Below are 14,403 nucleotides of genomic sequence, written 5' to 3' on the forward strand. Positions count from 1 at the left end.
GATGTTGGTTCTTGGTTTACAGCCTCACGCGCACGTTCTTATGGCTCGTCACGCACTGCCCAAAGAGCGTCCGCGTAGGAAACTAAGACTTCGTCCACACTACGCCGAAGGAATTTAAAAACGGAGGTTTCGCTCTGAAAACCCACTACACCAAATGTTTCCCGTCCACACTACTCCGAAGGAATTTGAAAACGCAACAATCGTCGGTCATTTTGGATTTGTGTTTGAGGAAAACTCGGGTATGGCAAGCCGTTTGTAGCAAAATTCAATCCTTGCAATATATGTTTAATCCTTTAAATAATGGTTTTATTTAAACATATAAAAAGGCATTCAATCCAACGGCAAATAAAATTTTTGGTTCAATTCAATCTTTTAATTTTCATGATTCAATCCAATACCTGGAATATTGTTTCAATCCAATACCTAAAATATTGATTCAATCCAATACCTGGAATATTGATTCAATCCAATACCTAAAATATTGATTCAATCCAATACCTAGAATATTGATTCAATCCAATACCTCGAATATTGATGCAATCCAATACCTGGAATATTGATTCAATCCAATACCTCAAATATTGATTCAATCCAATACCCCAAATATTGATGCAATCTTCCTGGGCCGAGCGCGGCCAACAAGAACGAGAGTAACTGAGCACTAGAGAGCACTGAAAACATAGCGGGCGAAGGAGAACTAGATTTAGAAGTTGAGCTTCCTAAGTTTCTTGCAGACATCTTGGATAAAACGGAAATAATTTTTGAGAATTTTGACTCAGAAGTTGCAGACGCGCACGCCGAAGTTCTTGTTCAAACCATTAGTCTGCTTAGGTAAATGAGACATTGCTACAACCGAGACACAAGGGACACGGAAAATTTAGATTCCATTGCTGCCGCTTTTGTAGATGTGCTCAGTGTGTAGCGTCGCAGAGCTATTACTCCGTCAACTGTTACTGCGGATTCCATTACGATAGAAAGCGAAAAAGGACGAAATCATGGAAGACCATTTCTTAAAATTCCTGTTGAGGTGCTCGAGGAACTTTGAGGACTAGGATTCATCTGGACAACGATAACAAAGATGATTGGAGTTTGGCGATGGACAATTCACAGAAGATTGACAGAGTATGGCTTAGAAGATATGAGGGGTTTCGACAGCTTACCTGATAAGGAACCGAAATCATTCAAGAGTATGGATATAATTTTAATTCATGGCAGGTTTCTTTAAGTCCATTTGTTAAGAGACTAATAGTTGCATGACCGTGACATGTTGTGTTACCCGAGTTAACAATTGACATGTAATACGAGATTTTGTATTTTGAGCCTTTTGTTTTGTTCCGTCGTATTATCGAGATCGTGTTGTAAGCATATATTCGCATACCGTCATCACGAGGAGAATAAACGTACAAGTTGGAACCGTTTAAGTTACTCTGTTGTTTGTTTCGTTATTTTACGATTGGATTGCGTCAATATTCGAGGTATTGGATTGAATCAATATTCCAGGTATTGGATTGAATCCCCTGGATTGAATCAATATTCCAGGTACTGGATTGAATCAATATTTTAGATATTGGATTGAATCAATATTCCAGGTATTGGATTGAATCATGAAAATTAAAAGATTGAATTGAACCAAAAATTTTATTTACCATTGGATTGAATGCCTTTTTCTATCTTTAAATAAAACCATTATGTAAAGGATTAAACATATATTGCAAGGATTAAATTTTGCTACAAACGGCTTGCCATACTCGGGCAGGGAAATCACGGTGACATCATCGTTTTCGAAAAGCGTTTCGTCGTTCATCATTGTCGTCCACACGAAAACGAAAAACCGGCGTTTCAGATTCCTCCGGTTTGAAGAGCATTTTCGAAAAGCTCTGTTTTCGTGACGGGTTAGTGTGGACGATAGACCTAACCGTCGAAATAAAGCTCCAGTTTAAATTCCTCCGGCGTAGTGTGGAAAGGGCCTCATTGCAGTTCTTGGTATTCGGGGCAACAATTATGACGCAAAACAAAATGTTTAAACGACGAGTAGAGGATATTACATGACCGCGCGAGGACACGAATTTCGTGGTATCTCTCACTAGTGAACGCAGCGAGCGAGTGAGTGACACCATCAGCTCGAGAAGATAAAGTTAATTTCCCCAAGCGGCCATGTAACATTTGCTATCGGAGCGTTAGCGAAGGCACTACACATATTCTTGAAAACTTTTGATAATTTTTGTTCCATCCATCCCTCCATCCATGGTTCGACCAAGAAACAGCCTATTACCGACGTGCATATAATAAACTCAAAGTCTAGCCAATCAGCGACTCTGTTATAATCAGTGAGACTCACGCTCGCCTGCTGTGGAAAATAGTGATCAGAAAGAGGTCTACACGGTTGAGTTTTGAAGCTCTTCTGTTCTCTTTGGCCGATCTGTTATGATTACTTCTATTTCAGGAGGCATTCATCAAGATCGTCAAGCCTTCAATGAGCATTCTAGAGACCGACAGTTTGCATGTATGTCACTTTCAGTTTTGCTTTTCAATCGATCGGATTCGGTCTATTCATGGACGTATCGATGATCCACACCGGCACAATTTGCACTCGCGCCCGCTGATAGCACAGCAATATAGTTTCCTGAAACCCCACTGCCAAACGTAGACACCCCAAGCACTCTAACACTGGGAATGCTGAGATCAATCTCTCCAGGACAGCTTTTTATGTTTTTACAGTCAAGGCTAGGGTGATCCACCTTCAAGGGCAGAAAACTGTCAACACATCCGGAGGACCTCTTGACACGCTTAAGCGTCAGATTGTACGTGTTAAAGGCTAATTTATATGGTGATTCTTATATTTTCGAAAACTTAAGAATTAAAAAAAGACAACTTTACTAAGTAACTTAACGTTAATACAGCCAAAACTGGAACTGAGTGTATTAATAACCAACTGAGCCATTTCAAGGTCTTGCTTGAGCAACCAACATTCTCTACAAATGTCACTAATATACATAACCACAACAGGTAAAGAGTCATTTAATCATCTCAATACTCTTCCAGCATCAGATATAGCAAAACGGTTGAAGAAATCACATCAGACATTATAGCATTTCTATAGCATTGAAGCATAGAAATTTGTGACAGGAATTCAAGTAATGCCCAAATACAGTTTTGTGCTGTTCCAAACAAAGGGAAAAGAAAAGCTTTCTCTCGCACTTTTCAACAAAGTAATAAGAGTGCTAATTTCTGATGGTGCAGTTACCCACTTATCCGGTGACAACCTTGATAAACTTCGGTTGAATACTGAGAACTGTAATCATCAACGCTGTGAGTACAATATTTTATCAGAAGTACGTGTAGAGCATCAGCACGACGTTCAAACGTCATTAACTTTTTGTTTTAACCTACATAATTCTTATAAACTGCAGAATTTCAATGTTCAGGTTCTGTTTCAGACACGAAAAACAAAAGGTTTCCTTTAATGTTACAATATTTGGTAAAGTAATATTTTTATTAGAACATGTTTGCTTCAAATTTCTGTTCACAAAAATTGTTAGTAAAATGTAATCCAGATAAATTACTTGTTGAGTTCACTCCTAACTGTACATTAAGCACTTAATGACCGACCCCATGGGAAACAGTGAGTTTTGTTTCCCCCAGACCCACGATGTTCCCGGAAGCGAAGTCGAGGGCAACAATGAGGTCGAGGGGAAACAAAACTCACTGTTTCCCGCGGGGCCAATCATTAAGTGTTTTGTTATACCTCCCAACTCAAAAATAGAGAAAAAACTGCGAAAAAATCGTTTGCTTGACGCTAGCTGCCACACAAATTTGCCGCGGTTTCAAGGAACACGACCTGATCACGGGCGAGTCGAAAGTTCAAGTTGTTTCCCTTGGGAGTTAGTAAGTTTTGTTTGCCCTAGGGAGTTAGTGAGTTTTGACCCAAGACACGTGACACGTTCTCCTCCAATCGGAAAACGTATTTGAGTTGGAGGTGTAACAATGTATTTTGTCGTGTATTTCAAGAATGAAGACATGGCTTTCCACTGTTGTTTATTTTTTAACTTGTTTTGAGACAAACGCGCACATTGCTGTTGTACCTTTCCAGGCTGAAGTTTAGACACCGTTGCCAAACCGGCAGGCTTTCACATCAACACAACCAGGTCTCAAGTGATGTGTTGCAATGTTAATCTCATTCGTACCAGTCCATGTTTGACGCCTCATCCCCCACCCCATCCCCGACCGGTCACTTCACTCTCACCCAGTTCCTTCCCAGTCCTTCCAACCGCAGTCACACCCTTCCGGCTGGAGCCTGAACTCAGCCCATATTACTTCTTTCTTGTAATTCTACCTTGGAAAGCTGTTATTGTGAAATTTCTTGCACATTAAGACTTATCGGAAAGTGACTTAATGGCAGGACACGAACATTTTTGTATATAGTGTGATAATGCTTCCTTTATGCAGTTCCTTTCAATTCCATGATATAAGATCTGTTGACCATACTGGTCACACATATTTAACAGACGAATCAGCTTGTCGTTAAAAGAAGGCTTACCAGTCCGCGTGCTTCCTTCATTTTTGTTTACATATCACGACGACCTTTCCGTTGTTACTTTCGTTTTAAAGCTTCTTACAAAGAAGTTGTCAAATTTTATGTTGATAAGTTGTTACATTTCGTGTTAAGGAAATAGTTACATTTTGCGTCAAGAGTGTTCTAGCACGGTTAACGTCACATTTTTCGCGCAAAAGTTGTTACATTTTGGGTACATGTCATATTTTATTCAAATCCTGAAACATTTTGAGTTAATGTAATATTTTGAGTTAAAATACATTGCATCAAGCGTTCGTTTGTACATTTTTTCCAACAATGTCGTCTCCAATGTCAACATTGGGCAGCATTGTTGTTCAGATGAATATCGCGTTTTGTATATAGCTACAAGGAAACGAGCCTAAAGGGCTACAGCCCCAGCCTCAGATTACCATACTCTCCCTCTCCCTGGCAAGCTCAGCTTGGCATGAATAAAGAATTTTCACAACGAGTAATGTGAAAAATCGTGTGTTAAAAAAACGGTATCTTTAGAAGCCCTTATTGGAAATCTCCGTTTTCGAGCGGGTAGTTACCCCTAAAAAATTGCAAAATTTTGCAATAAGCAAGCCGGCAAAATCTAACAAATTATTAACATCTCCGTCAAAAAGCCAATTCTCCGACGCGATGGTTTTAAGGTTCAATAGTATTCCTTTCCTGAACTTAAGCGTCTTCGACTGTCATCCGTGTTGACACAAGCTGACAGCTTGCATACAAATTGAGTTTAGGACAAAGAAAGGCTAAAGTAGATCGTGATTAGTTCGCAACAGTGATAGACATCTGTGTTTAATATATGGAGTAGACTAAGGGCCAAATGAGGAAAGTAGCCACGACACTGTGAACAAACTCAGCAAAAAATAATTCAGTTTGTTCTACACCCTCGTTAAAATAGTAATGGAAACTTTCCTATATTCAATGGGTTGGTTACTTTCAATCGCTACAGCACTGGGAAATGGTTTCGTGGTTTTTCTTGTCGCCAAAAATCACCGCCTGCATTCGGCCCCGGCCAACAAGTTCGTCCTTTCCTTGGCAGTGGCTGACTTTGGCGTCGGAATCACCGTTTTTCCGTCAAGTTATTTTTGCAATTACTCGATGGCGTGTAACGTGGGGGTGCAAAAGGCATTCTTCTGGTTCTTCCTTCACTCTTCAGTCACAAATCTTTGCTCCTTGACTTGGGATCGTTACCTCGCCATCGTTCATCCTTTAAAATACAATACCTCCATGACTGTGAGACGCCCCGGAATAGTTATCTTAATAGCATGGTTGATTCCTTTGGCTATCTCGCTGTCACTTCTCGTGGGAATGTACGCCACAACTTCCAACATTGCTCAAAATGTTATACAACTAACTGGCGTGTCTGCCTTTGACATAATCTCCTGCGTATTGCTCTTCTATACTGTTGTTCGTATCCTCGTTGTTGCACGCGCACAGTCTCACAAAGAAGCTCAGAAAGAAGCTGCAATAGAACTACAAGTTCAGTTTACCCACTCATCCACGGATAACGCAAACTCGCGCAGACGTCGCAAGAAACACAAAACGGCTTCCTTCATAATCGCCATTGTCGCTTTTTTCTTGGGATGCTACGTGGTGGTAAACTATTTAGTTTTGTGCATGGCTTTTTCTTGTCATAATTTCTCCGATGAAGCTGGCTTGATCCTCATATTATTCCTGGTTCTGAACTCCTCGGTTAATCCTTTGGCTTACGCATTTTTGAAGAAAGATATTAAGATGGAAATAAAAAAGCTTATCTGTCGAGGAGACTAAAGGAAAAGGACAAAAGATTTCTATCTCACTTAATTAACAATTCAGTTTATGGTTCTTAAGAATACCTCTTATGCTGTACATTAGCGTGAAAGAGTGAATAAATGTCGGTAGCGGGATTAGGATCTGGTCGATTTTTATAAAAGCTGCACAGTTTATAAACAATACTTCAATCTTTTTTTATTAGACCAACTGCGCGGACACTTTGTATATCGGCTATATTGCGACCGAACACGAAGCCAACCAGAATGATGAACCTTTAAGTCTTGAATGCAAACTAGCGGAAACTGACATGTACACACGCTTATTATGAATGGTCTTACCCATTTCGTCTCTAAGATGTTAGGGATTATCTGGAGATTTATGATTACAGATAGGACATGTAGATGTTGTGTGCTTAAATGATAAAAGCAAGGTGCAATTTAATTTGAACTCTTTTTGACACCTGTTCAGATGCATGTTTCTCAAGATACGTAATAAACATATTGCAGTGGTTGTACTCAAGCAACGAAACTAAACTGCCTTGGAGTGTCCCATGTCGTCTTGCTAGGCTGTATAAATTTTTCGTCCAGCATTGATTACTAAATTGTAATGAACTAATTATGGTTTCCAAGGTAATTCAAATTTAAAGATAAAATGTAATTTTCATTTACCTTGCAAACAGAAGTGGATTTCACTGCCAATTTAGATCTCATCAACTATTTTTTTTTCGGAATTTATGGCAACGAGAATTTATATTAAGATGTTATATCTATGAAAAAAAAAACCCGATAATCTTACGATAGCCTCACGAGTTTTCGGAAATACTCAAATGACCTTAAGTGTGGCCAGTATGATGTTGACATTAGTTTTACTGATCACGAACAGGTTAAAACACGTGAAGTAACTCTGAACTAACTCAATGTGAACAGCTTACATGAAGATAAATTTTCCCTAGCAGCAGCTCAAAAACATCAATCAATGGTAATATTTTGAACTGGGTCGAGATGCCATCAACAGTTTTATTTCTTTGACGTGATCGCCCGTGGACGTGACATTAATTCAACTCACTCGTAAATAAAATATAATCTAGACCAAAAAAATTGTTGACGACACGCGTCTCTGGAAACTATAACAATATCAACTGAATGAAAAGTTAAAATACTCTAAAATAAACTGAAAACAAAAATTGAAAAAGAGATATCTTTTCAATGAAAGTCAGCTCTATGTTTTTATTTTATGTTTAATTTTGATCTGACAGTTGTGGTTCAAAACATCATCTCACTTTCTCCGTATCCTACTGCAATTTTTTTGCGGCAGATGGCAAAATCAATACAGCCGGTTAAGATTTGAATTCATTTTCTTCATTTGTAGCGCAGTGGAAAGTAAAAATTAACGATAAATTTGCCTGCTCTCATCAGTCACAATGAAGTAATTTCATCAGACATATAACAACGATTAAATAAGACTTTTTGGATTACCTTAATCATTACTGTCTAGGATTCTGCGCTTAGTTTAAAACATATACTTAGTAAATGTTTTGCTGTAGATCTATTGTTACCTAACAAACTTTTAGTATAATATTGCTGACTAACTACAGAATTACTATTTGTGGACTCCACAACACAGAAACAGGCATTAACACTTGCCCATTCCAGAAAACCCAATACACTCTTTTTTTTTTATGTAAGAATAATGGTTATTGGCCAAGAATTAATATTCTTATTTTTCTTATAAATATTTTTAGATCATAGCATTTGTATTTGGTGTCTGGATGGCGTTAATGTAATTTTGGAGCCAGCCTGCAAGCATTTAATCCTGATATCAAGTTCATACCTTCTTGCAGAAATGTTATTGACATCGAACATAGGCTACTGCTGTTTTTGTTGCTTTTCGTCTAGTTTTGCCATTCAAGAAAGGAAATTTTCAAATTGTAAAATCTCAGCCTCGGGTTTAATCTTAAAATATTCCCAAAATTTGGCAAATTTCAGCCTTGATGTTCTTATAAATCATATTGTTATTAAAAAGAAAGAGTGTATCCAAAAGTCTCGCAAAGTCATTTTACAACCAGCGTCCAAAACAAACCTACACGCCTTGCGTGCCTATGTTCAGCCGAAGCAAATTGCAACTTGCCTTAGGACCATGTAGATTGATAACAATGAAGCTGTCCAAATCATCATTTTACTTCTGGTTCTGAACACCTGAGGGAATCCTTTGGTCATCTATGCGTTTTTCAAGAAGGAAATTAAGATAGAAATAAATAAGCTTATTTCCAGCGGAAACTAATTAAAAGTGAAAGATTCGTTATGTAGTCCCTAAAAGCGAGATTTTGTCACCGCACTCTAAATTTAAATGAAGAGAGCGCTATTGAGAATAATATTTTGTGAACAACGAATGTACACAAGTTTATACTGTTAATAAGCTACGATTGAATTAAAAGAACGAAATATTTCTTACTCCCCTATCTACACAGTTTATTGATATTTAAATGCTGTACATTAGCGTGAAACAGTAAATAGATTTCGGTACATTTCCAATTTTTTGAAGCAGGATCAAGTGTATTTGGCCGATTTTTATCAAAGATGCCAGTTTTATTAACAAAACTCGGATCTTTACTTATGAGACCACCGAACCATCGAGTATCAGCTATATCGCGATCGAACACGAAGCCAAACTTTCGATTCACCAGAAAGAAGAACCCAGCTTTAAAGAGAGCCCCTTCAATGCAAATTAGCGGAAACTGACATGTGCCCGTTTAGTATAAATGGTCTTATCCATTTCATCTCTTAGATGTTCAAGATTGTTTGGAGATTATTGATACTGAGAAAACATATAGGCGTTGCTTGATTAAATAAACGAAGCAGGATGTTATTTTGAACTCGTTTTATGTAATCTGTTCTGACGCACGTTCTATTAAAGTACTCTATGAAGCATGTTCCTATTGACAAGTATTTAGCATATATCGCAGTGGTCGAGTATCCATGTCGTCAACACAAGCAATGAAATAAAACTACCTGGCCTTGGAGTTTGTTAATTCCTCTTGACATGCTGTATATTGATTACTAAATTGTAATTAACAACTTACGGTTTCCAGGGTTATTGAAATTTGAAGCTGAAATGTAATTACCGTGGACACAGAAGTGACGCTACTGCCAATTTGCTTCTTTTGGTAACTGTTTGCAGAATACACTCTGATTACATTAACAAGTTGAATTGAGTCGAGATGTCATGAACAGTTTCATTTCGCAATTCCTTGGACGTGGCCTTAATTTAACTCACTCGTAATGAATTCCTGACGAATAAATGTTGGACATGGGTCTGTGGGATCGACACTAACATTAACTTTAATGAAAATTTCTAATACCCTGACTTACACTGACAAACATGCAATTTAAAAGGACTCTCACCTGGTCTAAGACCAAAGTTTCTATAGACTATAAGTGACATTTTTTCAATAAATAACACGTCTATGTTTTCTGTATTTTTTTCTTTTGTTGTTTCTTTAATAATTGATGGTTTGAAATATCTCATTTTCTCAACAGCTTTCTGCTTTTTGTTGAAAGTATGCGAAAAATCAATACAGCCGGTGTCACAGTGATATGTGTATCCCCGTGATATGTGTATCCCCGCACACATATCACTAGTGATATGTGTATCCCCTCCAAAATGGCGACCAGTGATATGTGTATCCCCCACCCCCCTCCCCTCTACTTTAAAAAGCAATATCCTCCTTGAAAGTGCTCTCGTCGTCCGGTCGCTTACTGGACGAACGACTAACCCAAACAGGCTTCAGTAAAACACAAATCTCAATTTTTGTAGTTGAAAAAGTTTACGTATCTGCTGCTGGAATTGTGTTCTTGATCCTAACTGGTTTTCTGCGAGCAGGATATTATGAATTTAAAGTTGAACACCAAATGGATCTAGATATATTTCAATTTGAGTTTCACGGCACCGGATTTCTAGGACGATATTAATTGCGCGGTGCATTCTCACCCCTCGAGTAACGCATATTCTCCACTGTTCATCGCCTTGTTTGCATCTGAATTATTCGTGGAGTGAAACACATATCACGGCTTCGACCCGATCGCCATAAAATGATTAGTGGCACTCGTGTATCCCCTGCACCCGCTTTTCAGTTCGACTTTTTGTAAGATATGTTAAGTCTCAAGCTGTATACTATACTGCGAATATTGCTAACACGTTTCACAATATTCGACGTTTATTCTTCGGCAGTTAGCCTAGATTACGGCTGTCTTCAGGGGATACACATATCACTGCGCCATGTAATAATTAGTGATATGTGTATCCCCTGCATGCGGTCGGCGACGGTGTACAACCGAGGTCAGTGAAACTCCAGAAATCCCAAGCTATGAATAAATGCCTGGTGTGAATATTTCTAGCAAGCCAGTTTTGACAATGCAAATGTTATGGGCATTTTTCTTCTTGGGTAGAAAGCCAATATAACGGCTGTGTCCATGGGGATACACATATCACTAGTTCATGAAATAATCAGTGATATGTGTATCCCTTATTATCCCGTGCACGCGTGCACGCGTTTTTAGTGGAATTATCGAGTTTCAAACTTCAGTGAACCCAAGCCGTGTAAAAACGTCGGGTGCTAATATTGCCTGCAGTTTTGACAAGGTTGATGCGCTATATTATAACAGTTGTGTTTTTGGGGATACACATATCACTACGCCATGAAATAATTAGTGATATGTGTATCCCCTGCACGCGATTTCAGTTTAGATATTTAAACATTCGAGTTGCAAACTCCGCAAACCTCAACCTGGGTATAAACGTCGTAGCGAGTAAGCAGCCAGCGCGTTTCGGCAATAATTGGCCATTTTCTTCGATCAGGTAGATAGCCAATCTAACGGCTGTGTTTAGGGGATACACACTGAGATCACTGCGCCATGAAATAATTAGTGATATGCGTATCCGCTGTTCGAAGTTTTAGTCAGATATACAATCGAGTCGGTTGGAACTCAACCAAACTCAAGAAATCCTAATCTGCTCCGTTGGGCGCGAATTCATTTCTGGTTTCTTCTACTCTTTACAGCGCTCGTCGGAACCTCGCAACCGAGTCGCCATTTTGTTCGTTGAATGTCCAGGCGCGTATCAGTGTTTTGTGTATCCCCACGGGGGATACACATATCACTAGTGATATGTGTGCGGGGATACACATATCACGGGGATACACATATCACTGTGACACCGGTTCCGGTATTTTCTCAGTCATATAATAACGTTTAAAATGCTACTGAAGGACAACATCCAACGATTGTTTAAAATTAGATTTTGGATTACCTTAAACATTACTGGCCAGGATTCCGCGCTCATTTGAAAAACATGTGCTCAATAGATGTTTTGCAGTAGATGCACATGGTTATCAAGAAACTTGTAGTATAGGATTATAAACTAGCCTAAAAGTAACAATTTCTTTGGACTCCACCTTAAAGATACAGACACAAAAAAAAACTTCCCGAATCAGAAAATCCAATATCCAGAAGTCATTTCACACTACCACAAAAACAAGAATATACATTTCTAAGCCTTGCGTGCCTCTGTTTAGCTTCAACCAATTGAAATTTGGGACAAGTTGATTGAGAGAAAATGTCAACAGAACAAAATTATTCAGTTACGGAAACAATGTTTCAGATGACTTGTTGTAAGGGATGGTCTTGGGTAAATGATGGTCGTGACAGTTTACCCTTTTAAAAAATTGTTTCCTGATTTCATTCATTGTTATTCATATTGGCATAAAGGCAGCTGGTATGTAAAATGAATTTATGAAGCATCGTAAAATGATATCAATCGGTTCGTACGATGTACATTTGGATATCTGTGGAGCCGACAAGTGATCATAACACACGCACTGAGAAACCGGGAGCAGAAACGAATTAGCAAGTAATCTGCAATAGGTCGTTATAAGAAGCGCACCGGGACAACATGGAAAGTCTCCTTAACTCATTCGGCTGGATACTTTCAATCATAACAGCAGCAGGAAACGGCTTCGTAGTACTTCTTGTCGCCAAAAATCGCCGCCTGCATTCCTCGGCCAACAAGTTCGTCCTTTCCTTAGCAGTGGCTGACTTTGGCGTCGGAATCACCGTTTTTCCGTCAAGTTATTTTTGCAATTACTCAATGGCGTGTAACTTGAGCGTGCAAAAGGCATTCTTCTGGTTCTTCCTTCACTCTTCAGTCACAAATCTTTGCTCCTTGACTTGGGATCGTTACCTCGCCATCGTTCATCCTTTAAAATACAATACCTCCATGACTGTGAGACGCCCCGGAATAGTTATCTTAATAGCATGGTTGATTCCTTTGGCTATCTCGCTGTCACTTCTCGTGGGAATGTACGCCACAACTTCCAACATTGCTCAAAATGTTATGCAACTAACTGGCGTGTCTGCCTTTGACATAATCTCCTGCGTATTGCTCTTCTATACTGTTGTTCGTATCCTCGTTGTTGCACGCGCACAGTCTCACAATGAAGTTAAAGAAGCTGCAATAGAACTGCGCATTCAATTTAACCATTCATCCACGGATAACGCAAACTCGCGCAGACGTCGCAAGAAACACAAAACGGCTTCCTTCATAATCGCCATTGTCGCTTTTTTCTTGGGATGCTACGTGGTGGTAAACTATTTAGTTTTGTGCATGGCTTTTTCTTGTCATAATTTCTCCGATGAAGCTGGCTTGATCCTCATATTATTCCTGGTTCTGAACTCCTCGGTTAATCCTTTGGCTTACGCATTTTTGAAGAAAGATATTAAGATGGAAATAAAACAGCTTATCCGCGGAGGAAACTAGCGCAAAATAATCCTGCTAAACTTTTCTCTAAGTCTGAGCTTTAATATTTCAGTATGTTGTAAATAAGCCTCGATTAAGGCGAAAGGATCAAACGTTAGTATCATCTATAAACTGTTTTTTAAATGTGAGATAATGGCAATATTCAACACCTTTTAATCACGGTTCAGATGTAGGGTCGAGTTAATATCCAGTAATGGGAAGTTTAGCATCTTTTTTTGTTAGAAGTCTGGTCACGAAAAAAGTGGTTAATTTTACGATCTATCGACTGCGAACATCATTAGTATTGCTTCCATATGATTAATGACGAAGCCAAAGTTTTGATTCAAGAAACTGATGTGCCCTTAAATGCAAATTTAAAACGGTGGAACCTTTTAAGCGTCTTTTCATTGTGTCGACAGGTGCTCGAGAATGCGATGTTAATTTCAAACTTCATGAACATTTCATAAAGTCGATCCTAACTAAATGGTTGGGACATCCGTGATTAAATAATGAAAGTAAGACTGCAATTTTGGCTTCGTTTAATTTGGCCTATATATCATCTCTGACTTGATTATGTCAATAATCTAGGTAGTCTTTTATATTAATAGTGCATGCCCTCAGGAAATGCATATAGACACACACTTCACAGTGGCGTCAACCCAAGCAATGCATGGAATAAAATCTCTACCTTTTGTGATAAGCGGGATGTTTTTTTATTTGGATATATAAAGCAGGGAACACACTAAACGGTGATTGAAAATATTCGAAAATAAAGAAGGGCCCCAGCCAGGATGAAACATGGTAAAATATAAAAACATTTTCTGGCTTAAAGTATACAAAAAACACGAGCTTTCGACTGTCTTAATTACAGTCTTCAGTGGGCGAAATGGTATAGAAAAGCTAAAGATTCAATTGTTATTGAACCGGCCAAAATTCCCTTCATCCTGTCGAGAAAGACATCTCTTCGGCCGCTATTTATATTTTTTAGGCTGAAAGTCTGTTTCATTAATTTCCTGCAAAAGGTTTTCTGTCAGTTAGATCACTTTTCTGCAATTTTAATGTAAATAATTTTTTTTTTTAATTTTCATTCTCTGAAAAAACTGAGAAAGCGGAAACAATAAGGGTTATAAATTTAAGACTGGATGACGCCGAAACTTAATCAGGATATCTTCTCAATCAAAACATTTCAGGCCATTTGGCTCTTGGTAGTATGTGAGAAATAAATACCGTACATGGTGATGATTTTGAAAGCACTTCAAGGATCGATAGCTTACTTCCAAATTTTTTCGATAACCATGATT

At 38.5% G+C, this 14,403-nt stretch overlaps 2 protein-coding genes across 2 annotated transcripts; both read left to right on the top strand.

The window, feature by feature from the left end:
* Positions 1-5,353: 5,353 nt before the first annotated feature.
* On the top strand, positions 5,354-7,560 carry LOC149102159 (trace amine-associated receptor 9-like). The gene has a single exon (XM_089275342.1). The coding sequence runs from the start codon at positions 5,462-5,464 to the stop codon at positions 6,329-6,331; it is 870 nt and encodes a 289-aa protein (XP_089131468.1). The 5' UTR covers positions 5,354-5,461; the 3' UTR covers positions 6,332-7,560.
* A 4,400-nt stretch (positions 7,561-11,960) lies between these two features.
* On the top strand, positions 11,961-13,802 carry LOC149102160 (trace amine-associated receptor 8a-like). The gene has a single exon (XM_089275144.1). It carries the CDS (start codon positions 12,260-12,262, stop codon positions 13,121-13,123), a length of 864 nt encoding a protein of 287 aa, XP_089131270.1. The 5' UTR covers positions 11,961-12,259; the 3' UTR covers positions 13,124-13,802.
* The last annotated feature ends 601 nt before the right edge of the window (positions 13,803-14,403 follow it).

Source organism: Orbicella faveolata, unplaced genomic scaffold (genome assembly GCF_042242905.1).
Source record: "Orbicella faveolata isolate gen_17 unplaced genomic scaffold, um_ofav_v1 contig_36, whole genome shotgun sequence".
NCBI classification, from domain to species: Eukaryota; Metazoa; Cnidaria; class Anthozoa; order Scleractinia; family Merulinidae; genus Orbicella; species Orbicella faveolata.